Consider the following 26,924-nt stretch of genomic DNA (forward strand, 5'->3'; position numbering starts at 1 on the left):
CAACTGAGCTACTCATTTGCCGAGTAGACGAAGCTATCAAGCAGCGTTCAGGAACAGCACAACCATACCAACCGTACCATTGGTACAATGGTATGGTACAGCAGTTCTCGCCGTTCCAACGATATAAGACCAGATTCTCTGTACCATTTGACCGTACTAGTGCTAAATAAGGAGTGGATATGTCTTTAGGAGTGTCACTGGATGGCTTGTTAAACTTAGCACTTACGTATTGCTTCAGTTCCTCAGACGTTGCCTCGGATTCCCAGACCTGACTACGCAACTAGCCCATTCGAGAATAGCTTCTGTGGCTTGCCCACTATGCCCGTCTAAGCGCTGAGGCAACTTGACACAATCATTTCTTGACTCTGTACCAAATCTACAGGGTTGAGATCCAACAAACGCAATCCCAACCCGAAAGCCACCCAGCACTCACCGTACATATCCCGCAATTTCCATCCCTGTTCGGTGATTCCTTCTCCGAGACTCTCGAGACCTGTCCAATGCGCGACAATATCTCTTTATTCAACTACTTTGCTGCACTCGACGCCCTCGACTCTAATACCCACCGGTCTCACTTCATGATGAACCTGGGCTTCTCGGTCAACGCTATGCCCACGTGTCTTCTGTTTTTGGAAAGCCCCTTCCAACCACCATGATGGAGCTCACGCAGGGCCGCAGAAAATGGTCCATACATATATAATGTACATAGCTAAGCCAGTAGCTTTCACATATTCGAAGATTATATACATTTCGACAACCTTATTCCAGGCTCAGACCTAAGGACGTCCATCAGTACATCCCTGTGACTGAATGTGACCTAATATTAAAGAATCTTTCTCCAACTTTCAGCATTTCAAACCATTGAAAGGCAGGATGCCCACCCCAGACTAACAATCACATTTCACAGGAGCCGCGCTCGCAATCACCAGAACTACTGGTATCCGCCCTTCACAGCCAGGAAATCTGCCCCGAAAGCCTCCAGAATCGGGCATCTTAATTCGCAGGGAAATGCACTTCTTGGATCATGTATTTATTTCACGCTACTAACATCCAGCGCCCGCCTCAATACACGTAGAGCGTCTACCGCTGGCTGCCGTAGCTCTTCTGACCTCAAACATCCATCCTTCTCCTTGCCCTCCTGTCCAAGCGGACAGGGGTCCAAAAGCGGACAATCAGAAAGAAAAGCTTCAGTGGAAATGGGGGTAGGTGGAAATTCCAGCTGAAAGGGGACGATAGATGAGATGGCCGCCAGGGATATTACCGAGAGTGTTAAGGGTAGCAGTGTTTGAGATGGTGCTGGTTGGATGTTGGTGAAAGATGGGAAAGGAGATCCGGATGTTGCAATCTAATTGGTGTATTCAGTATGGAGGGGGAGGAGGCGGCGGCGGAGGATTATGATTCTTGGGCGCTTACTCTGCTCGCTGGTAATATCAAATCAAATTCACTTATGCTTACGACATGGATTTGAGATATTGGGTGGTTATTTACGGAGTTTCTAAAGTACAGCTTCGAGGAGGCACAATGTCCAGAAGTTCCAAAGATCTCTTGGTTCCGCTATGGAGAGACTAACTAGTTCCAGCCGAAATCACAGTCATTCGCTAGTATCCAGGCTTGGCCAGGGTACCCAAGTCCGCCAAAGGAAGAAAGAGGAAGAGAAGACAAAACTTTTACCACCCACCGCTCGGAACACCAGACGGCTATGGCGGACTCAGAAGAAGTCATCATGTGCTGAGACATTGCCAAAGGTGACGTTCCCAATGCCTGAATCAAGCGATAACCCCCAAAGGTCAAGCCAGCCCCCGCAATTGCACGTGTATCCATACCAGGCTATGTCAGTGTCACCAGAATACCGCTCACATTCCCCACCGGGACAGGTATTTCTGCAGGCTCGTGCACTGGATCTTCTACCAGACTCACACTTCGGTGCTGGTGCTGGTGGCGGTTCTGGCTTTGGTGTAGGCGAAGGCAACGGTGGCTCGCAATAGCAATTTTGCACAATCTTGACTTCGTCTGACCCCATACCTGGGGTGGGCTTACATTCTCCATCATCGCAATTATCGGTGCATTCTTGTTGGGTATCGTAGAAGCCGTCGTTGCAGTCGGGCGATATGCCGGGTAACGGTAAGGCTGGGGCGTACAGAAGCAGTCGTAGACGGTCTGGCCCCGGGTTGATCCTCTGCCGGGGAGTAATTTGCATTTTCCTTGGTCGCATGCATCGTAGCATCCCTGAAGAGAATGGTATATTCCGTCCTTGCACTTGGAGACTTTCCCGGCGTTGGCACGGCGCTTGATCAAGGTGGAGGGAAAGTGATTGATCTACTGATGCTGCTCGGAGCTCGCATTTGTGACTGAGATGACGTGGCAGTCATGGAGATGGATGACACAGGAGCAGTGTCAGGGGAGCTGCGGGACGAGGCAGATATTCCTGTGGATATCGAAATGCTCGAGCTATCCTGGCGCGTCGCAGTTGATGATAGACGACACCCTGCGTCTGAATCTTCACGCTTGTTTATCTGGACAGTCTGGGCTGCATTCTTCTCTTCCCAAGGAAGCATACTTTCGTAATGAAGTGTAAAATATGATTCTGGATAAACGGCGTTGAAGATCTCCCACTTGACTTTGATAGGGTCATCTGCTCCAAGTTCATTTGGCTTGATTCTTTCAGAGATGATTTCACGGTAGAATCCCTCGATGCGTGGTTTCTGCTGTTCAAGTCGACCATCCATGTATCGTTTGAACTTGTCGGCATATGTCTCAACTCGGCAAGCGTCATTGATTTTGTCGATCTCTTTGAAAGCGAGATACAGGCGGTTTTTCGTGTTCTGAAATGCCTCGACGACATCAGGGTGATGAACGAGTTGAAGTGCACCGGCAACGTATGTCAGCAAGTCAATCCAATCAGAGGGCAAGTCTGAGTCTTGCAGATGCTTGACCTTCATCTTCTCGACAGTCAGCTGTTCGGCGGTCTGGAATATTTCCCCTTTCCAGGTGTTAAGGGTGTCGTCTGTGCCGATGAAATCTGCGAAAGGGGCCCACGTCCCAGGCAATAGGGCAGTAATGGTCTGTAACCGGGTCCAGCCATCCCTCCCACCCAAAACGTAGTAGAAGCTTCCCCTTTCTCCTTTGCCTTTTGCTACGCCCTTAGAGCCATCGTTATGCTGGTTCCAGAAGGATCTGAGTTGCTCGCAGCGAGTTTGATCTGTCTCTTCGTTCATGATCTCAAGAAAAAACTCCCTTCAGGAACTTGATCTCAAAGGCGTGGTCGACATTGACGAAACTGTGCGTACGCAGAAACTCTGGTGTTTGCTTTTTCCTATTGGCGTCGACATACATCTTGCCAAAGGCATCCTTCATATTCTCATTCACTGCCGAAGGTGCCTTATTCATTCTCCAGGGGCCACAAGCTGAGACATTATACGTGCCGCGGTACGTACCTCTGTATGGCCCATTGTCTGTAGCATTATAGTATGTGCCATTGTATTCGCCATCATAGCCACTGTCGTGCGTTCCGCTATAAGTACCATTGTAGGTGCCGTGGTGGGTGCCGTTGTACGTGCCGATGTAAGTTCTGTTGTTCGCGGAGGCCTTCGCGGTGACGAACCAATACTTGGCTGCAGGGAAGCCAGGCAGATTCCCAGGATCAGGAACCGTCAAAGTTTTCACTTCATCCACTACCAGGCATTTTGGATTCTCCCTGCTAAAGTTTATCCTTCTGGAGCTGGCTCGCTTGGTAAGGGAAGTCCGACGTCGCCATCGTTTGGCTGTAGCCAAGGTCTCCTCCGAAGTTCCTGGTATCGGCTCTATACCATCATCATCTGGTTCAACATAATGTAATGGCCTGAAAGTAGGGCAGGACTCTATGAATGTAGTTCTGCTTGTGGTGAAGGTGTTCTGGGCACTGCATCCGGTAGTAGTCGAGCATACACTTGACGCTAAAGTCGTTGTCGTGCTACCTGCTTCATCCACGCCAAAACTCACGAGTTGTGAGCATGACGAAGCCGTTGTTGTGCCCTTGCAGCTTGAGGATGAGGTTGATACTTTGCTTGACGACGTATCAGATGTAGAAGTGTCTGGGCTTGAGGACAAGGTTATCTCGATACTTGATGAACAACGGATCTTGTATCGTCGGTTGTTGACGATAAATCTGTCTCAGTGTTTGGTGATGAATTAGACTTTGTACTGTCTGCTTCCGAGGAAGGAGTAATTTGGTCTGTGGGCGTTGGAGAAGAATAGGTTGGATCACCATTGTTGCCAATAGTAAGTGCTGGAAAGGGGCTTTTGAACCCCGGAAGTGGCGGTGGCCCTGGGGGATAAATCCCAGGCAAGAGTCCGAACAAGGCGACACCAAACTCGATAGCTGGAGGGCAGAAAAAGCAATGTGGATTCAAAACAGAAACCCGTGCTGGTTTATGGTCAGACCCAGTAGTCTCAATATGCCCATCCGTGGTAACGCTTGGTACTTCTCCAGTGCTAACAGGTGGGAAGTTTGTGTACATCGTAAGGTCAGGAGCTTTCGTTGAACTTTCTATAGCCGAGGAAGTGGGCGAAGCAGTCATCGCTGTCTCGCCAATCTGACTAGTAGAAGTCGTCGGAGTTGAAGCAGCAGCTGGCGAGGTTTTTTCTGAGGACACTGAAACCTCACTTAGCGGACCAGAGGGAGTGGTCACTATCGGATTGCTAGCGCTAGAACGAGTTGCAGAAGTGGACACTGATGTCCCACTTTGCTGGCCGAAAGATGTACTCACTGTTGAGATCTCCGTGCTTGGGCTGGCATCCATTGAAGTCGTCAGAGCTGGGATTACCGTCGTAGTGAGCTCGGTGTCTGATGAAAGCGTGATGCTTAGAGCTGTCGTGTTCGTAGCAGTGGAATTTCCAGAACTAGGAGAAATATGACTGCTCGTTGAAGTGATGTTGAGAGACGTAACAGTGCTGTTACCTGACTTGATGGTAACAGGTATAGCCTCTGTAGTAACACTAGGCGTTAAGTTACTGCTCAATCCTCCAGAGGTGATATTGATGCTGGTATTGGAGCTCCCTGCTTTTCCATATGAGGGGACGCCAGCCAGCACAGTAGGAGCAATAGCAGGAAACTTGTTTGAACCTGGGCCATTAGGTGCTCTCGTGATCTCAGTGAATTGATTACTAGCAGTTGAAGCTCGAGAAAAGTCAGTATTCTCATGGTCATAATTGTTCAAGAAACTGCGCAACATACTGCTGAGGGTAAGGTGGCCTTCACTTGAGATGCACAAGAAAATCAGCAGCACAATCATAGCCCAGTGACTAAGGAGAGGCATTGTGGATGAGGATGAAGAACAAAAAGTGGTAATATAATAGATGGGTGGAACTGAATGTAACAAGCTGCTCAACAAAGTAGGGTGTGGGTTACTGCCGAGCAAGGAGCGGCTACGCTGAAGTGACTGACTGAAATATCTGTAGGAAACACACAAGTGGTAGCTGAACATAGTGCCTTCAGAGTAGGAAACACTAGTTGGGGAGCAAAGCAATCCCAGAGGACATGATGAGCAATGCACCAACAAGACTTATGTAGGGGAGAGCACATATTTACAACAGAAAATCTACTTTTGACCTCAATCTCGCCTAGCCCAAGTATGAAGATTTCTCTGTCTCAGGACGTGGTTTGAATTGAAGCATAGCCTGTCATGATACTGCAAAGACGAGAACAAAAATAGGTCAGTCGTTGATTCAGGTACCTGAGGAGGATATTTATCTGGATTTTGGCTGTAGCAGCATGACCTACAGATCTCGATCTGGTTAGTCAACATGTTGTGGGAGATCTGGAGCGGGTCTGCTCGTAATTTCAGCGTGATGGAGAAAATGGCCCCAAATTCTCCAGAATTTGACTTGAAGTTATTTATGCGGATCAGTTGAGCCTCACACGTGACTGTTTTCAGCCCTACTACGTAGAGAGTATTCATTATTGTAATCAACCAAAATTACTTAGTGAATGTAAATCTTCCACTGTAGATACTCGACCTTGACAAGGACGCTGAGGCGATCTTCATTGTTATCAGCAAATACTTCCATGCACTGCCATAATGATGTAGCACAAGTGACTACGAAGGTAATATTCTTCTTTTTATACATGTTGATACTGATAGCAGCAAATGTGTTCTCTGACCCTTGTTGTCTACTTTTCCCATGCCAGCCCACAGCCAACAATAAAAGGACTTGTCCTGATTGTCCATACTTTGGCCTGCTATGCTCCTCTGGTGAACGTGAGTACATCTGTGCTAATATCATGCTACGAATGATTTTACAAATCCTCTGCTTTGACTCCCATTGGTAGCTTGATTCATTTCTATCTCCCACAAACTTACCTGCTTGAATATATTTGGCAGCGCGACATCCCTTAATAGAAGTCATTACAGCAGTCAGACTTTACTTCGAAATTTACAGTACATGCAGGCGCCATGCCTTCATTACAAAATCTGCCGCCGGAATTGCTAGAGGTGCTGGCCTCTTACCTTGCTCAAGCAGATCTGGCTGCAATGGCCCAAACTTGTACGCATATCAACAAAGCTTGCATTCCCACCCCTGTATAAAGTCATCGTCCTAGATGATGAAGGGTGCGAGAAACTTGCAGACTGTCTTGTGCTCCGAATCGATCTCGCTCAACTCGTTCGAAGCATCTCACTCGAACACGAAATACTGTATGCCGATCCTTGTGCAGATGAACTCCTTCCGTTGCTGCCAAATCTCCAACATCTCAGTTTCTTTGCACATGTCATGGATTTTTTCGATCGAGGTCATGAAGAAGACTACAATGCGCTTGGCCTAGGCTTGTGGTGGCCGGGCCCGGATGACCGAATACCGAGTTGTGTCCGAAAGGCTGCATCTCGCATTGACACTTGGTTACCCGCTCTGAAGACATGTAAGTTTAAACCCTGCACAGAAAACAACGACCAAAGATCTGACCATGAGGGCGATTGCTTGAAATTTAACAGCCCTGTAGGTTGGGGGAATGACGCTGCAACCTTAGAAGGAGGCACCTGTGTTCGCAAACAAGCGTGACAACTGAGGCTAAATCATGGAATTAGGCACATTGGAGTTCTTCGACGCTTCTCCACTATGGAATCTCGAACGCAAAGCAGTACTGTTCCTCCATCCTACATTGGACTCACTCGTAGTACATCACGCATATTATGAACGCGATCTTCTCGATCCTCCCGTAGAAGACTCGCACGCCCCGGTAGAATACTGGAGAAGTCCGATCTTTGACGCAGACCTTGGTCCTGGGTCGACAAGTTTGAAAACGCTGAGATTTTTCCTATGCGAGATTGATCCAGCAGCTCTTATCAATATTTTGAGCTTTCCCCGTGACTTGGAGCATCTCACTTTGACATATCCAGACTATGCAAGCCATCGGGTTAGAGTGGATCCTGCGCCTATTGATGCTGTTTGCATAGCCCTGGAGCAGCAGAAACATTCCCTGATAAGCTTGAATGTCCACGGCCTCAACCGATATTACCCCAAACCAGAATTTGATACTTTCAAGCGGTTGAAGGAACTGGACATAGATTTGGACATGTTGTGTGGTGCATGGGATGAGGACAGCTCAGTCCTAACTGATGATCATGAGCCGTCATTTGGACTTGACAAATTTTTCCCTCCAAGTCTGGAAAGGTTGACCGTTCGATATCGGCTGCTCAGAGGCGAAAGACGTCAAGGTGTTTACAGATTCGAGTGCCTTGAGAAATGTCTCGCGAATCAGAATAGAATATTGGTCAGTTTGCAGACATTGGTTTTGGTTGAAGAGAAGTACGTGGATAGAATCTATGGTTCATTGCAAGATGTTGGTGAGGAGATGAGGAAGCAAATCGCGAGAATACGGGAGCGCCTCATATGCAACGGAATCGACATGTTGCAGGAAACAGAGTTGTTAGAGGCTGACCCATATCCCCCAAGACTCCGTGACCTAATGGGATATCATGGTAACAAGACTTATCGGGAAAGCTATGAACGGCGATGGGGCCCTATTCCAGAAGGACAGCCTTGAACAAATATTTTCATGGCGAAGCAATCAGTCTCAGTGGTTTGGGACTGGTGGAAAGACTTCGGAATGTTCTGCTGCGAGTAGTAATATGGGGTGCCAATCCGCAAATACTGTACTGCAGTGCCATAAGCGAACATGGTCTTGGCTTCAGCCCCTGTCAGTTTCAAGTTGTATGCCACCAAGTTCCCCGCATCTCGTCAATGCATAAATACTGATACTTGGTTGCAGCGAGAGGATCAAGACCAGCTGCGCTTTTTCGTATTCCCATTGTGGGACTGTATCGGCTGGCATAGTCGCTTGCACTTCTCGCTTTCAACAGCTCATACGAACTCCAGCCAAGAGCAGTACTAGAGCTACAATGCAAACCAAACATTTCATCAATGACCCTACCCACCTTGTGAATACAGCACTTCATTCTCTAACCATAACTAATCCTTCTCTTGCTTTTGACTCTTCTAACAAGATCATATACCGACGACGACCGAAAGATGGCTTTGCTTCTCCCAAAGTGTCTATCATATCAGGTGGTGGCTCGGGCCATGAACCAGCGTTTGCTGGATTCGTCGGCAAAGGACTGCTGACAGCCTCAGTAGCAGGAACAATCTTTGCCTCGCCGTCTGCTGAGCAGGTCCGACGAGCAATCTTAACTAGAGTACCAACGGAGAAGGGTGTGCTAGTCATCACCATGAATTACACTGGAGATGTTCTGAACTTCGGGATGGCAGCCGAAAAAGCTAAAGCTGCCGGCATTGAGACAGAGTTCTTTGCTATCGCTGATGATGTAGGAGTAGGTCGTGAGAAGGGTGGCAAGGTTGGTCGACGAGGGATTGGTGGAGGCATACTCGTGCTGAAGATGTGTGGTGCTCTTGCAGAACTTGGAGGAAGTCTTCCTAACGTGTACAACCTAGCCAAACAAGCATCCTCGAGTATCGTCTCAGTTGGCGCCTCGCTAGAGCATGTCCACGTCCCGGGCCGCGCCATCCCAGACGCATCCTCCGATGAGAATATTCCACAAGAAGAGGTAGAAGTCGGAATGGGCATCCACAACGAACCAGGCAGTCACCGCGTCTCCGCTACTCTTCCAGAGCTGATCAAGATCATGCTAGCCCAAATGCTTGACCCAGATGACAAAGACCGAGCGTTTGTCTCCATCTCCGAATCCGACAAAGTGGTGCTCTTTATCAACAACCTTGGTGGCGTTAGCATGCTCGAGCTCGGTGGCATAACGGCCGAAGTCACTCTCCAACTCCAGAAGGACTACAAGCTCACCCCGGTCCGGACCATTAGCGGCGCTTTCCTCACTTCTCTAAATGGCATGGGCTTTTCAGCTAGCATCCTCAAACTCAGCGACATAGGCTTCGGCTCTGGTAAATCTATGCTTGATCTCCTTGATTACCCGGCCGAAGCCATTGGCTGGGCCGCGCCAATCCAACCCTCTACCTGGAATGCAGACAACGATCACACCATGGACGACAAACCCGCTGCCACCCCTTCAACATCCAAATCCTCGGAGCTAACTCTCGACCCAAATCTCGCCTCCAAAGTCCTGACCACGGGCCTCGAGAAAATGATAGCATGCGAACCAGACGTTACCCACTACGACACCATAGTTGGCGACGGCGATTGCGGTATTGGCCTTAAACGGGGCGCGGAAGCCGTCGTCTCAGAGCTAAAGAAAGGCGACCTTTCCACCGACGCAGTCGCCTTCGTGAACAAGATCGTCTCCGTGGTGGAAAACAGCATGGATGGCACATCAGGCGCCATCTACGCCATCTTCCTCAACGCCCTTGCTCACGGCCTGCGCGAGCAGGACACTGGATCGAAGCAAGAAGTGAATGCAAAGGCCTGGACAGCGGCGCTCAAATCTAGCGTTGCGGCTCTGGGGAAATATACGCCTGCGCAGCCAGGGGATAGGACACTGATGGATGTGCTGATACCGTTTGTGAAGACCTTGGGGGAGAGTGGGGATGTGAAGAAAGCAGCGGAGGCGGCGGCCAAAGGTGCAGAGGAGACGAAGGGCATGAAGGCTAGTCTGGGGAGGGCGGTTTATGTGGGTGGCGAGAGCGAATGGGTGGGGAAGATTCCGGATCCGGGGGCTTGGGGGTTAAAGGAATTTTTGGAGGGCTTGGCTGGGGCTTGTTAAGCGGATAAACTGGGGGGTTAGTCTAAGATTTAGAAGGGAAGGAGGAGAGAACGGGATTAGGCAGCAGACCCATTGGAAAGAGATGAGGTAGCCAAGTATCAAAAAAGTAACTGCCTTTCCTCCTTTCTATTTTTTCCCTCTATGCCGCTCACCTAGGAAGCAGCCTGCAGCCGCTGAAATTTCTGATGCCTTCAACCCGATGTACAGTCTTTGAACGTCCCTTTGACTGGCTCGGCCATTGTGAGCCTGATCAATAGCGCCATTTTGCGGTGCCTGGGGCTTGTGGTCCAAGCCTTCTTCTTTCCCTAGGAGCATATGGCGCTAGCATGTCCAAATCTCTGTTCTCATACAGTCTCTCAACTCAATAATACCAGAATGACACTGTCACCTCTCAAGAACATCTTGCTGATGAAACGATCCTTGTTAACACCCTTACTACCTGGTTTGTTTCCCTTCTCTGTCCACATCTCCTTCACGTTCTCTAACACCATGTTGCAATGTCGATCAAAGGCTTTGACTCGAGCAAGCAGCTTCCGATTATTACGGCATGATATAAGCACTTGCGTGTGAGTGCGGGTGGCAGTTTGAAGAATCGAGAGTGGTCCCGTAGATAGTTCGTGAGATTCAAGTAATAATATTTCATATTCCCTATGATTCAGGTTAGTTGAGCAAGGACTTCATTTTGTTAGGTATAAGGTCTGTCCTTCTAGCATGTTGTCGTGCAATATGAAAGGACACGTCTTGGCAGAAGTGGCATTTGTGGTTGTTGGGGAGCAATAGGGAGGGCGGAGCGGCGGGACGGAAAAGGTGGATTTGCAGTGTAGATAGTGGCGGAGTGCGCAGCAATCACGGCCAGGGTGATAGTACTGGCGTAAGGGAAGCAACATCGAGAAGGGGATGAAGCGGGGTAAAGGATCACGTACGTGAGCTCGCTTCTCGGCTTGTTCAGCAAATCCCTATTAGCTGGTCAGTGGGAGGACCAAAGCTGTCGCAGAATGTGAAATAGGCATGTATAAGCGAGACAGGGATATGAGTCATGGTGTATGAGAGGGCCACATACTGAATCTTTGCGTCGGCCATGATGGCTGGAATACTTAAAGGTCCCAAATGCCCACAGAATTGTTGTCTAATCTGTTCAGATACGGAAAAAAACAGAGCAGGCCACAGCTTACATGGTCGGAGTTTTACTCCTCATAGCTCCGACGCTAAGAGACTCTAAGAGGCAGTAGCCGAACCTTGGCATGGTTCATGTGTGCCAAGATCGCTAGCTTGAGCCAATCAGGTTAAGTGCTTCACGAAGCTCAGAACGCGTCTCAGGTACCGGGAATCTCGCAGCGCCAGCCATCCTATCTTATCCATATTCACGCCGGCTTTGACATTCTGCTATATTAAAGCAAAGCGCATCTGTGATTCACGGTGACCTTTCATTGTGAGGATCAATTCCTTCCCTAAGCGACCCTCAATTCACCCGTCAATAAACCGAATCACCGCCTGCGCTGTATCCCGTCGCTCTCATCACACAGGCATCTCGCAAAGCTGCAAACTGCACAACTAATTGTACAACAAATAGGTGTTTATTGTAGCAAGGAACACTCAGTTAGACATGATTCTCAGTCGTATTGCAGCCCTACATTCACACACAAATATTGATCTTTAACCGATCTCTCCTACAACCTTCTACAGAAATCGGTTTACCCTGCAAACCTTCTCATTTGAACCGTTTCCTCATACAACACCTACGTCCAACACGATCCTCCAAGTAACAGTCTCTTCACGACTCTTATCAAGATGGCGTCCCCAACGGATAACGTGTCAACAAGAATGATGAGGTTAAAGGTTCTTTACACCTTTGACGTGGAAAGCAAAAATAATTGCCTTGCAAGATGGCCGAATGTTTTGGAGGTTCAAACGGCGTTTATTGATGATTTGACGCAGATTGGCGTTATTGATCTCAAGACTTGCCTTCAAGCTCTCACTTCTTCCAGTCCCGAGCTGTTGTCTCAACATGCCATCGACTACACTATCTATGCATTTGATTACTCAGAAGAAGGTACTCCGCTATCCGGTCAGGGCTTATTGTCTACGATCTTCAACCCAAACTCCCAGAACAATCTGACAGATACAACATCCAAAGTCATTACAGGGCGTGTCACCAAGAATGTGCTGGGGTTGTTTTCAGGCAGTGGCCAAGAAACACTTGAAGTCAAGTTGAGGCTTCTACCGGTCACAATGCAAGCACAGTCTAGTAGTGTGTTTGGACAGTCAGGCCATCATGATTATAGTGGAATTAATCAGCAATTTGGTGAGGCTAATGATTGGCCAAATCTGCTCTCACATGAGAATGGACCGATATTCACACAGCAATCTTCAGGTCTGGGATCTCCAGTAGACAGGACTGGAATGGAGCACATGCAGAGAATGCTGCACGAAGGAAGTGTCCCCAGGGAAAACCCCACAAATCGATCATCCGAATCTCTTCAAATATCGTCCAATTCACAGCAAGGAAGCCGACCTGGGACGCCAGGTCAAACCCAGCCTTTCCATCCACCTGCTCGTCCGTCTTTTGGCCAAGCTTCGAGACCTAGCTCACGAGCTTCAGTCAGAGCCGTTTCGCAACCTACTCATCACAAGCGAAGAGAATCATTCAACTCTGGCTATTACAGTGGCGATGAAGTTCAGGTAGAAGAAGGTCCAATCAGAAAGCGCGCGAAAATCACGCCAGTTGGAGCACCAAGCAGATCAGATTTAAATATCGAGCGTCAACCAGAATCGCTTCGAATGGCTGCCAGCACTGCTTCCTCTGTTCGCGGACATCGACCTATTGCTATCAATTCTGCCCTTAGTAACCTACAAGGTAACCACCTTGCAGAAGAACCTGTAAGACCGCCAACACCAATTCCAGGGCCTCATAATTCAGGCAATCGCAGGCAGCAAAATCAAGGAAGTGGTCTTCGTCGAGGCCCACAGCAACATCTGCAAGCTGATATCTCTTATCAAGGTCAATCAGTTACCAATACTGTTGATGCTTCGGCAACATCTCCGGAATTCACCATGGGTCCTAGCGTTTCGAGCACACCAGCAGATATTCCGTCTTCACCACCTGTGATAACAAACTACGGCTCCTTGCCAACCAGTCCTGTGTTGCCTCGCCCGCCTCCTCCCGCTGAGCAGCAAGATTCAGGCTTCATGGATGAAATTGGTGATTTGATAGATGGCAACAAGAACTTTCTGTGGAACGATGATCTGACGGATGTAGGCCGCAACGAATTCCAGCTCCAGCCGCCAATTGAAGCAAATGCGGCTACTGAGATGCACAATAATTTCACACCCGTATCTGATAGGGGCGGATATCTTGATGACGAATTGACAAACAGCCTACTTCCCCCTCGGCCAAAACCTTCGAATCAAACGGCTTCCTCCAAGCGACCATTATCACGCGCACAGACAACAAGACCAGCAATTCGGCCTGGGATGTCATCGCCAAAGCTGGCTCCAGCGCCTTACCCAAGAGCTCGTCAACTAGAAGAAGAGATGGCTGTCCAACCCGCTTTGCCTCCTGTTGCAGCAAGTGACCCACTGGGGCGCCAACTACAACGGTCCACTACTTGGGCGGGAGATATGAGCGACGCACCTATGTCCGACGCCCCCGTAGGTGAAGGGGGCAGAGCGAAATCCGGATCAAAGAAGAAAGTTGGTAGAGAGCAGACAAAGGCACGTTTAGAGCACGCATTAGCACAGAATGAGATGCCACCATACTGTGACAACTGTGGCACCATTGATACGCCGGCCTGGAGAAGGGTATTTGCGAGGACTTTGCCAGGACACTTATATGAAACTTTTGAAATGTGGCCGGAGACCCAGGGTGCTTATGTTTGGAAGCAAATTGAGGAGAAAGCTGCAGATGGCACAGTCATAAAATTCAGGGCCTACAAGCTCTCGAAGAGCCCCGAAGATAAGGGTGAAGAATGGATCAATGTCACCTTGTGCAATCGTGAGTACAATGGGAAACTGCCGCAGATGTACCAACTAACAGACCATAGCTTGCGGCCTCTGGTTCCATAAAAACAAATGCATGCGCCCTGCAGAGAAGTGGACAAGGAATCCAAAAGATCCGAACCAGAAGAAGAAGCGAGCTTATCGACCAAAGAGCAAGCGTGTAGCTGCTAAGAAGGGACAAGAAGATGACTCAAAGAGTGATGCTCCAGACCAAGGCAGCGAAGGCTCTTCTCCGGCAGATGGAGCTACTGAGGCCGATATGGAGAACGAGGACGAGCGTCAGAGGCCTGACATTGGGACGGTGGAGCCAGAGCTATTGCCTGTGCATCAACGTGCAACAACTGCTGAGCCCATGATGACTGATGGGAAGGCTGCCTCTGTACATCATCTTCCGGCTGGGAGTGAAACACGAGCTTTCCAATCTAGTCCCGTGCGCAATGTGGGCTCGCACTCGCACGGCCAGCCAGTCGAAACTGACCAAACACCAAAACCTCTCTGCCGACAGCTATTTCCATCGCCTTTCAATAAGACTCCCACTAAATCCCAGGCCGCCCCTTCTGGAAACGACACAATTACTCAGCCACTGTCTGAATTACCCAACTTCTACCGCCGCAGTCCACGTCTTAACAAATCCGCAGATGTCCTTGGTAACCACCCCAAGACTCCTGAGAAGGAAAATCGAGTCTCTGGACCAACACACGATGATGATTTGAACGATCTGTTCAATGACGAAGAAGATAGCTTCTTGATTCCACCACAAACACCCACACCGACTCGGCGTTCTGACCGGCTGTTACTGAAGACCCCTAGCAAGACCCCGTCTGGCAGGAATCCTCGGACTCCCGGAGCTCACACGTCTCCTAATGCACATCGAGCGTCGCAAGAGATGAGGACGCCCAAGAAGGACTTTATCATGGGCTCGAACAGGACTCTAGAAGAAATGACGCCTTTCACACGTTTGATTCATTTCGAATTGATAAAGGAGCATACCGCGAAGACAAAGACTACAGATGAGCCGGCCCCAAGAGCTTCTGAGAATCCGCCAGCTCAGCATTCAGATCTTGACTTTCCCGATCTACCAGATCTCGGAGCCATCTCACCTTCGTCACGACCGTTTGATTCCATGCATGACCTAGATCTGTCCAGTTTCAACACGAGCTTTCCAGATATCTTTCAGACAAATATTCAAGGAAGCGGCAGCTCGCCACCTAACGGTTACTATAATTACCTCAACTCTGATTTCCTGGATCCTGCATTGGCGAACGGCCAGTGGGATGGAGCCGGAGAAATGGATGTGCAGACCGGATCGAATGGGGCTTCGCTTGTAGTGCAGGGGACAACTGGTTTGAGGCGTAGTCCGAGGAAGAACAAGTCAGGATGAGCAAGGCGGATGGAAAGCGTCCAGCTCGCGAGAGACACGTGAACAATAACGAACAAAGGCACCGTCCTTCGGTCACTCGATCACAAGAACAGGAGTATGGAAGTTTCGTTGAGCATGGTCATACGTGGGTCCTTTCTAGTTAGACCGAAGTGGTTGGGCATTCGCCTCGTTGAATAATAGGTCTGGTTGCAGGGAAAATTATGCAGGCAGCCAAATTGGGCTTACATATATCATGTAACCAGATTCTAGAGGTTTCACTACTTAGGTGACCCAGCGACAGGCACAAGTCTAGCACAGCTATTTGAGCCTAGAAATCGAAGATAGGTTCAAAATGTCCATCGTACAGCAGTGCGCTTGCTCTGCTTTTTGTGCCGGTTTGCCGTCTCCCGGAGGAGAAATATTCCTCACCAAGCCATCTCATCTAGCATTTTCACGTGCCAACACATTGTCATTCCATCCACACATGCGAATTCAGCCCCTTCCCCTTTTCTCCACCTCCATCACTCCCATCCCCCATAGACTCAAAACCCACCCATGCCCACATTCATACCCCCATCCACGCCCCCTCCACCCCCCGCAGCCTCATAAAAGATCTCCTTGAACCTCAGATCCACCGCCACCCCCTCCGGGCTCCGGCTCGGCCACTCCGTCGTCCCCAGCACACGCACCCCCAGCCCCTGCCCACCTTCGAGGTTGATCACCTTGCCGATGATCTCGTAGAGCGAGTGCAGCGAGAGGTGTGAATCCCTAGAAGAGGAAGCGTGCATTAGTTAATTAGTTGGTTAAGACGCGGTAGGCTGGCGAGGGGAGTGGGGTTTTCTTTCTGGGAGGGGAGGGATATGATAGGGTTTTTTGGAGAGATGTTGGTTCTGGCCCCCCTTACCGGTTCAGGATGAGGGTGACGGTTTCTTGGTTGCAGGATTCCAGCACCGCCTGGTCGCCGCGCAGCGAGGTGATGTGGCCCAGGAGTCGGATGGTGGAGATGCTCGGGTGCGCGGAGGGGGCGAAGGCGTGCAGATGCGAGGGGAGGATGCGTGGCGTGGGGAACGACATTGTGCGCGCTGGATGGTCTGGTGTTATTTTGCTTCTGGGCGCGCGAAGATGATGTTGAGGCGGATGTGGAGTCGTGTACTACTACGTAGGAGTGTGAGCTTTGAGCTTGACGCGTAAAGTGCTCTGGTTTTGGGGGCGCGTGTTCACGTGATGGTTGGAGCTTGGCATCAATATTACGGAGTATTCCGTACTACTAGTAGTACACATTTTGTTCTTCCAAAACAGAGCCGGATGAAGATTTAGCCCTTGACAATGAATCACCCGCCATGGACAGACATGGCCTCGCTGAATGGCGGGAACAGCGTGGGCACATGGGAGGTATATCCGGGGTTTGTGATAAGGGCCTCGAGATGCACTCTCGCCCAGTGCCCTGTTCAAAGCAGAGTTTATCTGCTATCAAGTTGCTCCGTATTTCTTGCTTAGAGCGACATTCCTTTCCATGTGTCTACTATGTTCGTCATGACATACCTACCCTACTTGTTTCTGTGGAGCCATTACAGACATTTTTTAATTCCCATTCCAAGACAGCGCGTCAGACAAGATGCCCTCCTACCGCCCCCGCAGTCGCTTCAATGTCCCTAGGTAGAGCCTTCGCCGGCCATCGTTTGGACCATAACATTGCTTGCGCCGCCCAGAACGGCTTCGCAGGCATCGAGGTCTTTTACGAGGATCTTGACTATCTCGCCAAAGAACTGGGTCATAGCTCGGGAGACTCTACGCCTTCGGAAGATCAACTTCTAGCCGCTTCTTGCTTGTTGAAGGAGATGTGTCAGACTAATGGGCTCGAGATCCTCGGAGTACAGCCTTTTCTTTTCTATGAAAGACTGGTTGATCGAAAGGAGCACACGCGGATGGTCGAGAAGATGCAGCCGTGTTTCAAGATAGCTAAGGCATCGGGGATAGACATCATCCACATACCTACGCAGTTCGTCGGGATGAAAGCGTGACCGGAGATATGGATGTCATTGTTCAGGATATGGACAGTGTGTCCATCAAATCAAATTAGTCAAACAAATCAAATCATATCGGTGCTTTCGTCAAAGCAAATCGGCCTCCGTAGATTTGATCAATTAGTCAAACTGAAGTCTTGACAGAAAAGTCTCTTATGTTGAAATATTTATGGATATTTTTCCATAGGATAATAATAGTCTTGGCGGACACTCGATCTGGACGAGAATTCAAGTTTATCCCTAGAGATATGTTGCTTACTGAGATTTGACTCGGTTTGACAAATCAGCCAAACAAAGCAAATCACGGCTTTTGATTAGATAGTAATCAAAGCAAACCAGGGCCTCGATTTGCTCTGATGGATACCCTGATGGTTGAGGTTGCCAACCTTAGTCTGAGAGAGGATCCACCCATCAAGTTTGCATATTAAAAATCTGGCCTGGGGCGCTTTCATCGACGATTGGGAAGATCTATGGGAAGTGGTAAGGCGAGTTGATCGATGGAATTTTGGAAGGTGTCTGAATACATTCAACATTGTGGGGAGGGTCTGGGGAGACAAGGCTTCGGAAGACGGCACAAATGGTCCTGATTCCGATAGAGATCTGAAAGCCAGTCTTTCGGCATTGGTCAAGAGTATCGACATCAAAAAGGTGTGTTATGTGCAGGTTGTCGGTGCTGAAAGACTGTCAAGTCCTCTCGTGAAGGGGCATGAATGGTATTTTGAAGGTCAACCTGCAAGGATGAGTTAGAGCAGAAATGCCCGCCTGTTCTATGGCGAAGAGGATCTGGGCCAGTATCTCCCCATTGATAGAGCTCTTCGAGTGCTCCTGGACCCTGTGGACAAGGGAGGGCTGGGTCAGCAGGGAGCCTTTTTCACGCACTATGGCAGAGACACATAGGACGATGCCAGATGAGCATGCCAGGAGAGCCGGAGAATCGTGGGAAAGGTTATCAAAGGATCTTGATTTGTAACGGAAATCCTGTAGGCCAACAATCCACATCGCAGCATTCAAGCATCATAGTCTTGCTCACCGTACGATATCCGGGTAACGGAGACCGTCAATGAAAGTGTCACTTTTCGGCGGACTAGGTGTCACCATGCTCATAAGCTGGCAGTCCACAAATTTTGCGATGAACAGAGCTTTCACACAAGACGAATTGGCGCGATCAACACCTTGCTCGTGGAAAATGCTTCCGGGCGAAGGAGGACCATTGGGGATGATACTGACGTGTCAGGCTTGTATGCTCTGATCAACCAATATGCGGTGACAATCAAGAGTGCTCCTTCAGTCGGACTTGTGATCGGAGCTAATGGTGCCTCAAGAGCTGCATTGTACTCGATATGACAAGCGGGCATTCGACGGAGTTGCATTGTCAATCGTACTAATGCCAAGGCCGAGATAATAGTAGGGGACCTTCAAGATGTTTTCCACATTGAGGTCGTCTCAGATCTCAAAAGCCTGCCTGAGGCACCGGAGATTCTTGAATTACTCCGGCGGACAATACAACGGACGAAGTCTTCACCTCGATCTCTCCAGATATCAAGAGGAAGGGGGGGTGTATTGACATGGCATACAAGCCCTGCAACACGTCCCTGCTAATGTTGGCCAAGAGACACGCACGTTGGAAGACAATTCTCGGAGTTGAGTTGCTGCTTTATTAGACTTCCGATCAATCAAGGCTTCGGACAGAAGGGTCGGCTCCACAAAAAGCGATGCAGCAGGCTGTTGATGAGCATGACTGCTGAAGCGAGGCTGGAAACTGGGATGCAAGGCTATGAGGAAACAGGGGAAGCCGAGGTGACGACTAAGTGCGGACTGGATGGAAAGTAACAGTCATAAGAAATCCAAAAGTGATCAGCGGAGACTCTGTGTGCACCAAGCGCTCACCAAAACTCCAAAGAAATCTGTGCGACCTTGAACGACCAGCTCTTGCTGCCTAGCCAGTCACTCTGTCACACTGCAAGGGAACGCCGGTCGAGTGATACACCAGCAAACCTGACACTGCGAGCAACTAACTAACAGCTTTGACCTTGCCAATATTGGGGAAGAGACTACCTTGCCGCGGAATATCGCAGCTGGACATCGGGCGCGCAAGATCATCTCAAGAACATCTTTTCGTGGTCAAGCACCTTCGGAATTAGGATGTGCTGCGACAATGATGACTGACTAGTTCAGTGAAAGCAACTCCGGCTTTTTGATCGGCGTGCTGGTCCTCTCGTCGCATCCTAGTCTTGTCCGTTGACTTCGTTGCTGCATGGTACCGTATCACATTTCTGGTAGAGGAGATCCGATACGCTCTCAAAGGTGGATGATCTTCGAACCTCTTCTGACAAACCTCGAATTCGGGTTGACCGTACATGGTGAATGCAGGAGCTATTAGTCAAGACGCCCTTGTTGGTAAGAGTAATCCCTCGGAGCACGTCATGTGTGCTATCACAGCGTTTCGGTCGTACATGCCCAAACGTGGATACAAGGAACTCCAAAGCCATACGAGGACGCGGACATACGTCCGCAAGTCACCGATGCTGTTTTGCAATATGTCCGTAATGTCGACGTTGATCTTTCTTCTCAAGCAGGACTTTACGAAAATCTCCCCTCAGATATATCCGCCCGACTAATCAGAAGCCCGTCTCCCTTCAACCCTGATCAATCAGATTGCTTCTCATTCGCAGGAACACTCGTTTGTCGAATTGGGAAAGCAACACAACATACCTGACTATCGAAACGATCCAGGCTGTCTATCTCGTACCAGTGCTGCAGCCAGTAGCGAGTCATCTATGCTTGAGTTCGGCAAGGTTGAATATGAAGCTCGATAGAGAATTTGGAGTCCGCCACCTTCTCATGCAGCTTGACGCTAGGAGACTGCTGGTCATGCATTGGGCTGATACTAACACTGCACGTCGTTGTGGCAGGTCTCGTTGGTAAGCCCAGAGACAATTTCAGCTGTGATTTTTTAGCTACAATGTAATGGCTGTAAACAAGGTCTAGATGCAACATATGCTCTTCCTGGATGGCTCCTTGCATTCAGAGACATTGGTAGTCGAAAAGAGAGCCTAGTGGACGAGAGACAAGGGTTCGCAGATAAAGCTAGTAATTCTTATGCAGAAGAGACAGAAATCGCTGCCGCGGGTCCGGATGGAAATTGCAGCTCCTGTCAGTCATCCACGGAACCGTGCCGAACTTACGTAGTATTTGCGGATTGGCTAGACTGTGAATTGCCGGTCACGATCCTTGAGGATTACATGAGTAATGCAGATCTGTGCGTAATCTTAGAGATCTGCTGCCCTTCGTCTTCGGGATGAAACCTTATGCAAGTGCCTGGGTTGTAAGGGTATGGGATGTTGACCGCGTTTCGGAGTCCCAAGATGTAACTGGTTTTGACATTGTGGACATCCGTGGGAGGGACCGAAGGACTCTCACAAGACCACTATAATGTTGACAGACTGGTGGACCAGGCGAATGCAGTTTGCACAGTCACTGATCCTGGCCATTCAATTGCACCAGCCGCCGAACGATGCCAATCACGCTATCCTCCACAGAGTATGTACTAGGCTGGTCAATCCTTTGGCGCAGGACATCATCTAATAATGCTCGTAGGCGTGACACAAGAACGCCAATACGAGCCCACCCACGGAGCCGAAGCCACTGATCTACCAACAAACCATTCCCATGTGTGTCCACAGCGATGGGCCCGCCGAAGAGCAACAAACCATATGCATTGAAGGCTGCAAAGTATCAGCGTGAGCAACCAAGCCGACGTAGGGAAAGATGAGCTTACGAGTCAGATCACGAATGAAGGTCCTGCTGGTAGCCATTTTCGAGAAGTAGCTTACGTACGAACCGGAGCCAGAAAACGTCTGCGTGCCAAACAGGATGGAGCTTGGGTGGACGAAGACTCTGCCGTTGTCTTGGCTGTAGTACTTGATTGTCTTCGCCTCAGGGTCCACTTCTACAGCTCCAGCCATCGAAGCGAAGTACTTCTTATCCGGGAGTTCGATCTTGGCTATTTGCGGGTTCAGGGCGCCTGCGATAAGCGCACGTAGTAACATGAAGTTGGTATTGTCTCTGTTCAAAGTTTTGTATACGGCTTCGGACTTGCCATACTCCAACGGTACTATACTAACATCTTTGAGGGAGGATAAAAGCTGCGACCTCGTGGAGGAGATATCACGGAGAGTCTGTGCTGATAGAAACCTCTCAGAGCACCACTCTCTCACAGCTTTAGAACTGGACGACTGTGATCTTTCTGACCACTCGGTAAAGGCTTTCAGATCCAGCAAGATATCACCGTGGTCAGCCGAGAAGGTTGCTCTGGCAATCTTGGCCTCCTCTCGTTTGTCCCGTGGTGATACAAACGGACTTCTGACGGTCAGTATTGCAGCTATGGCCAGGCAAGCTTCTAAGCAGCCAAAGATACTGCCGTAGACCAACAGCTTCGCACATCGTAGATCAGCAGGTACCATGGAGAGATGCCTTCCCAAAGCTGTTAGCTCATTGTTGTCCAATGCGCCAACGCGGTGCAGGAGCGTCATTGCAACATCAATTGCCTGACTTTCAGGAGGTGTCAAGGTATTCTGCAGAAAATGTGCCACGTCGCGTTTGGGTACAGTGGCTTTCACGGACAGACACAGCTGCTCCAATGGCAGTCTTCGTATTTCGGGTTGTGGCCTAGGGGCCATATCAGATTCAACCTTGCGCGTGAACATCTTGTAGCATTTCCCAGCCTGGACTCTACCGGCTCTTCCCCTGCGTTGTTTGCACGCGGCCTGTGAAGCCCAGACTTCTTCAAGGCGAACAATGCTGCTGGCAGCATCATAGTTGGTCTCCTTCACACGACCACTATCAATGACGGCGACTATATCGGCAATGGTGATGGATGTCTCTGCAACGTTAGTCGAAGCAATGACTTTCCGCATTCCCCTGGGCGGGCTCGGAAAGACTTTTCGCTGATCAGCCGGTGTGAGAGAGGCATGAAGTGGAAGAGCATGAAGCCGTTCATATGACCTGAGAGCAGCTAAGCAACGTTCGATTTCAAGCGTGCCGGGAAGGAAGATTAGAATGCCGCCAGAATCCTTTCCAAGGTCGTAATCGATCTGTGAGACAAGATCTGCAAGCAGCTTGTAGTTGATTCCCGTTCCCAGCTCTCGAATGCTGCGACCAATAGACAGCTCATCCATTTCAGCCTGAACGTCGTCCGGGTATCCATTCTGTACGCCAGAATCGGTTTGGCTCCGGTTTGTGAGCTTAAGAATGTCATCGAGGTAGTAGTCTGTGACAGGGTATGTTCTCCCAGGTATGTGGACTTCACCAACCTTGTCTGAGCCCCCAAAATAAGAAGTGAAAATCTTGGCATCTAGAGTAGCACTCATAAGCACAATTTTAATATCCGGTCGCACGTTCATAACGTCTTTGAGCAGCGCCAAGAGAAAGTCGGTGTCCACACTTCGTTCGTGAACCTCGTCCACAAATATGTGGCTAAGATCATCCACCGACTGAAGGAGATCTGCCGAGGATTGCATGCGACGGAGCAGTATACCGGTCGTCATGAAAGTGATCCTGGTTTTTGAGCCAATCTTTGAATCACCCCTAATCACATAACCGACCTCATCGCCCATTGGAGAACATCTTTCATCGCTAACTCGATCAGCTAAGCCTAACGCAGATATTCTGCGCGGCTGAGTACAGACTATGTTCGCAGCAGAACCGGTCATGGTGTCGATCATATGATCAAGAATGAATTGGACAGATTGAGTGCTCTTTCCGCTGCCTGTCTCGCCAGAGATGATGACACACTGGTAGGAATTGACAGCCTGCACGATCTGATCCTTCATGTTCCACGCTGGCAAATTTTGGCGAATCTGCAGCATATTTTGCTGCATCGAAGTCGAAGCTCGAGCTTCACGTACAGCTTTCAGTTGAGTACTGATTTGCAGGCTTGCTTGCCTCATCTGCTGTGTACGAGGTGTTTCCCTATTTGCAATAAGCCGAATAACTGGCTCACTATTGGGTTGGGGGTTTTGTTGGCTTATATCTCGGAGTAATCCAGGGTTTTCGAGAATAGTTGGTAGATGGGTCTCCAACCACTCCACCAAGTTGTATATCATGGGTCCTCCCAACAGCGATTCAGCTGCATACCCTAGAGCACGTCGAGTAGCGCTCAACCGAATGTATGCGGGTATGTCCTTGGAGTGGATCGCAATGATTGGAACGCATGATTGTGGATAATCGCCCAAAGGCTGACGGAAGTGAAATGAGAGTGACGCTTTCGTTGATTCTCCTTGAATAACGCACTCATCTGGTGATACAGACGAGAATCTGTCACTAAATACTGCTCCTAATGTATCGAGCTCCTCCTGCCACATTTCAGTGACCTTTTCAGATCCTAACATCAAGCTGCTTCTGTCGATGCTGAGGAGATTGTTCTGCAGCTCCTGTGCAGCTCGTCTCTCGTCGCCATTTGAACGACGCAGAGCTGCAGCACATTCATCAGAGGAATACCCAGCCAGGGCAAGTCGTTTGAGCTTGGACTCTTTTGCCAGGTCGCCGCTAGCTAAGGATATACCGGAGGTGTAATTATCTGGGAAGCTCCACGTGGGCAAATCATCTTCCGGAACATGAATGAGTAGCCATTCGAGAGTCTCTTCACGATCCTTGCACTGTTGAACCGCTTCTTCAACATGGCTACGACGAAACCCAAGATTAGATATCTCTTCGACTATCGTGTAGCGTTGGGATTCAGAAAGCAGGATCTGATAAGGGTTCCACACGCCATGACCCTTCACAATCTCTTCCACTTCAGAGCGGATCTTGTTGCCCATGTCTACACATGGTGCTCGTTCCCAAGCCTTTGGTGGAAGTCTTCCGCTGTTCTGACCTAGTAAGTTCGGTCCTGACGAAGGCGCTGTCTTCTCTTCCGAGGCCTTGGCTTTGCGCACTTCGATGCTATCTCGAATCTTCTTGGTTTCGATCGCCGTTAAGAAAGGATCGGCGTCATACATCCAAGCTCGACCAGCCTTGACATCTTCTTCTTTAAGCTTGGCAAGCTCACCTTTCCATAGGTCTTTGTACTTTGGAGGCAACGTCATATGTATGTTTTTCATGCTTGAAACACGAAAAAGAGCATAGGTAGCAGCGAAATGGCGAGCTTCTAGAGGGGTATTTTGGCTTGCTAGGTCTTGATGGGAGTGTGGCAACTGGAGGGGTGCCAGCTTGGTGGTCTCTTTTGTCCTTGGATTGACTGCAGACAAAGTCACAGTTGACACATGGCCCCCTCCTATGGCGTCCGGCAGTTTTCTCATCGAATACTCAGGCTTGTTCCATTTCTGCTTCTGACAAAGCTCTGAAAGGAGGGTCATTGGAAGTTTGCCCGTCCAGGAGGCGCCCCCAATGACCTTCCTGGCATCTGGACGAGGAACTGTGGGTTGACCGTCCTTCTCGAGGCCTCCTTTGGGAGGATTGTTATGCTTGTTTGTGAAAACGATATGATCACTGTCCGGAACAGCTTGATGTGCCTTCTTCGTGCCACCTCCATGCGGACCCTGGCCTTTCTTTGGTCCCATTGTAGCAACTAATGTGTTCAAATTCGAAAGAGTAAAAAGAAAGAGAAGATAAAATAGACGTCAAAAAATAGGTCTAACCAAAAAGCTAGGAAGGAAAATTGGAAGGGTGTCTCCGCTCAGTGCCACCCTAGCCCCTCTACCGCAGAAGCACGAGCGAGTCTGCCAGCACATCATCTTTTATGGTGTAACTCGGCAGAAAGAGCCTGGCGGCCTTGAAAAAACATTTCTTCGACAGCACACGAATACTACTTACTGCGATGGAATGAATGAGAAATGGAGAAATGCCAAGAAGCAATATATGTCTACTCTAACTAGATAAAGCTAGCCCACTACCGCTGGCTAAGTTAGTGCGGCTTCGTCATTACACAGCCACCCTGAGTCACCTGTTCCTTGCAACGCCTGCAGCCTCTCTGACTGCTGTTTATGAGTATCCTATGAAAAAGCCCCGTACTGTCTTCATTTCTACTACACAAATTCTCGCGATGTCTTGCGCAGACTTTTTTCTGGCATTTATCGCTATCCTCTTTCCACCGATAGCAGGTAAGCTTCCTCACTGGCCCGACTACTGTCCACTGCCCATTTATGTCTGCCTGATTCATTCTTCTCAACGCATCACTCCATCACACTCGCTAACATATAGTGACCATAGTTTGGATCAAAGTCGGTGTATGCACAGCCGACTCGGTTATAAACATCGCTCTCTGTTGTCTAGGATATCTGCCCGGTTTACTTCATGCCTGGTACATAATCGCCCGCTACCCGGAGCATGATTACGACTATGAACCGATCGATAACGAAAGGGGCACCGAGCGAGTGACATACTACTATGTCTCGCATAACCAGCGAGGGACAGGACCGGAAGGGGAAATGAACTATGGTGGGACGAGGCACCCGCAGCCAAAGGGACAACAGCAGACTGGCGTTGTGAGCAATGCGCCTGCACCTAGTAACAGCAGTCCTGCGGGTGCGAGTTCGAGTAGGGAGCAGCATGTTCCTGGAGGAGAAAATGCGCCACCGACGTACGACGATGCTGTCAAAGGAGATCACAAGGTTCAGACCGCTGATTAAGAGAGGCGGCATCAGAAGGAGATTTCGGCGGTTTCTACACATAATAATGCAAGTGTATTCGGGAGTACAGAGGAGCCAACGGGAGGCGGGTGGGTTTGATACTATGCCTTAAGAGACTTACAGGCTAGCAATGGGCTAGCTCCTGTGGACTTTGTTTCCAGAATGATGTGTTTTGTTTCGCATCCACCTGGACATGATGTGAAGGCTCTTCCGTGCGTCATACATTGCTCATACATATCGTTATTGCATTATTCTTTGTCCTTCAGGCTTACGTTTTTTGCTTCAGTAACTCTAACAACTCTTTTGGGGGATCTTGTCGATACCCTTCCGGATTGTTTTTGGTCCATCTCCACAAATCCTCGCATGCATCTTCTAGCGTTCGTAGCGTCCTCCAACCAAGCTCCTCATTTGCACGACTTGGATCGCTTGTTAAGTTCAGCACGTCACCAGCTCGACGACCCACAACCTGATAGGGTAGGTCTCTTCCTACTGCTTTTGAAAAGGCTTTGATCATCTCAAACACTGTCGATCCTCGTCCAGTCCCAAGGTTCCAAGCTCGAACGCCTGGATGCTTTTCTCGAAGATAGTTCAGAGCTTTGAGATGCCCATCCGCCAGGTCGAGGATATGGATGTAATCCCTAATGGCGGTTCCGTCGTGGGAACTGTAATCTAAACGACCATTCTCCGTTAACACGAGTTCACGACGTGTGCAGTATGGACCAACAAGTCCATTGATGGGTTCGAAAGAAATGACTGCCCT

General features: G+C 49.4%; 9 protein-coding genes across 9 annotated transcripts in view; 5 read left to right on the forward strand and 4 right to left on the reverse strand.

The window, feature by feature from the left end:
- Window positions 1-1,708: 1,708 nt before the first annotated feature.
- EPUS_00475 (uncharacterized protein) lies at window positions 1,709-5,294 on the reverse strand (the record flags this gene model as incomplete). Its single annotated transcript, XM_007804504.1, has 5 exons — window positions 1,709-2,226; window positions 2,321-3,174; window positions 3,245-3,857; window positions 3,979-4,042; window positions 4,101-5,294. 5 exons carry the CDS (start codon window positions 5,292-5,294, stop codon window positions 1,709-1,711), a joined length of 3,243 nt encoding a protein of 1,080 aa, XP_007802695.1.
- A 1,137-nt stretch (window positions 5,295-6,431) lies between these two features.
- Window positions 6,432-8,017, forward strand: EPUS_00476 (uncharacterized protein; the record flags this gene model as incomplete). Its single annotated transcript, XM_007804505.1, has 3 exons — window positions 6,432-6,522; window positions 6,578-6,892; window positions 7,059-8,017. The coding sequence occupies 3 exons, from the start codon at window positions 6,432-6,434 to the stop codon at window positions 8,015-8,017; spliced, it is 1,365 nt and encodes a 454-aa protein (XP_007802696.1).
- Window positions 8,018-8,372: 355 nt separating this feature from the next.
- Window positions 8,373-10,157, forward strand: EPUS_00477 (uncharacterized protein; the record flags this gene model as incomplete). The annotated part of the gene is made up of 1 exon (XM_007804506.1): window positions 8,373-10,157. The coding sequence occupies one exon, from the start codon at window positions 8,373-8,375 to the stop codon at window positions 10,155-10,157; it is 1,785 nt and encodes a 594-aa protein (XP_007802697.1).
- Window positions 10,158-11,945: 1,788 nt separating this feature from the next.
- EPUS_00478 (uncharacterized protein) lies at window positions 11,946-15,534 on the forward strand (the record flags this gene model as incomplete). The annotated part of the gene is made up of 2 exons (XM_007804507.1): window positions 11,946-14,148; window positions 14,198-15,534. 2 exons carry the CDS (start codon window positions 11,946-11,948, stop codon window positions 15,532-15,534), a joined length of 3,540 nt encoding a protein of 1,179 aa, XP_007802698.1.
- Window positions 15,535-16,055: 521 nt separating this feature from the next.
- On the reverse strand, window positions 16,056-16,587 carry EPUS_00479 (uncharacterized protein; the record flags this gene model as incomplete). Its single annotated transcript, XM_007804508.1, has 2 exons — window positions 16,056-16,281; window positions 16,418-16,587. The coding sequence occupies 2 exons, from the start codon at window positions 16,585-16,587 to the stop codon at window positions 16,056-16,058; spliced, it is 396 nt and encodes a 131-aa protein (XP_007802699.1).
- A 572-nt stretch (window positions 16,588-17,159) lies between these two features.
- Window positions 17,160-17,534, forward strand: EPUS_00480 (uncharacterized protein; the record flags this gene model as incomplete). Its single annotated transcript, XM_007804509.1, has 1 exon — window positions 17,160-17,534. The coding sequence occupies one exon, from the start codon at window positions 17,160-17,162 to the stop codon at window positions 17,532-17,534; it is 375 nt and encodes a 124-aa protein (XP_007802700.1).
- Window positions 17,535-21,011: 3,477 nt separating this feature from the next.
- EPUS_00481 (uncharacterized protein) lies at window positions 21,012-25,096 on the reverse strand (the record flags this gene model as incomplete). The annotated part of the gene is made up of 2 exons (XM_007804510.1): window positions 21,012-21,262; window positions 21,316-25,096. 2 exons carry the CDS (start codon window positions 25,094-25,096, stop codon window positions 21,012-21,014), a joined length of 4,032 nt encoding a protein of 1,343 aa, XP_007802701.1.
- Window positions 25,097-25,578: 482 nt separating this feature from the next.
- Window positions 25,579-26,164, forward strand: EPUS_00482 (uncharacterized protein; the record flags this gene model as incomplete). Its single annotated transcript, XM_007804511.1, has 2 exons — window positions 25,579-25,636; window positions 25,746-26,164. 2 exons carry the CDS (start codon window positions 25,579-25,581, stop codon window positions 26,162-26,164), a joined length of 477 nt encoding a protein of 158 aa, XP_007802702.1.
- A 268-nt stretch (window positions 26,165-26,432) lies between these two features.
- Window positions 26,433-26,924, reverse strand: part of EPUS_00483 (uncharacterized protein) — a gene marked incomplete at both ends in the record, with an annotated part of 1,345 nt that continues 853 nt past the window's right edge. Inside the window, one exon of the mRNA XM_007804512.1 lies at window positions 26,433-26,924. This exon is cut by the window's right edge and continues 459 nt beyond it. Coding sequence (XP_007802703.1) covers window positions 26,433-26,924 — 492 coding nt within the window.

Source organism: Endocarpon pusillum (genome assembly GCF_000464535.1).
Source record: "Endocarpon pusillum Z07020 unplaced genomic scaffold scaffold344, whole genome shotgun sequence".
NCBI lineage: Eukaryota > Fungi > Ascomycota > Eurotiomycetes > Verrucariales > Verrucariaceae > Endocarpon > Endocarpon pusillum.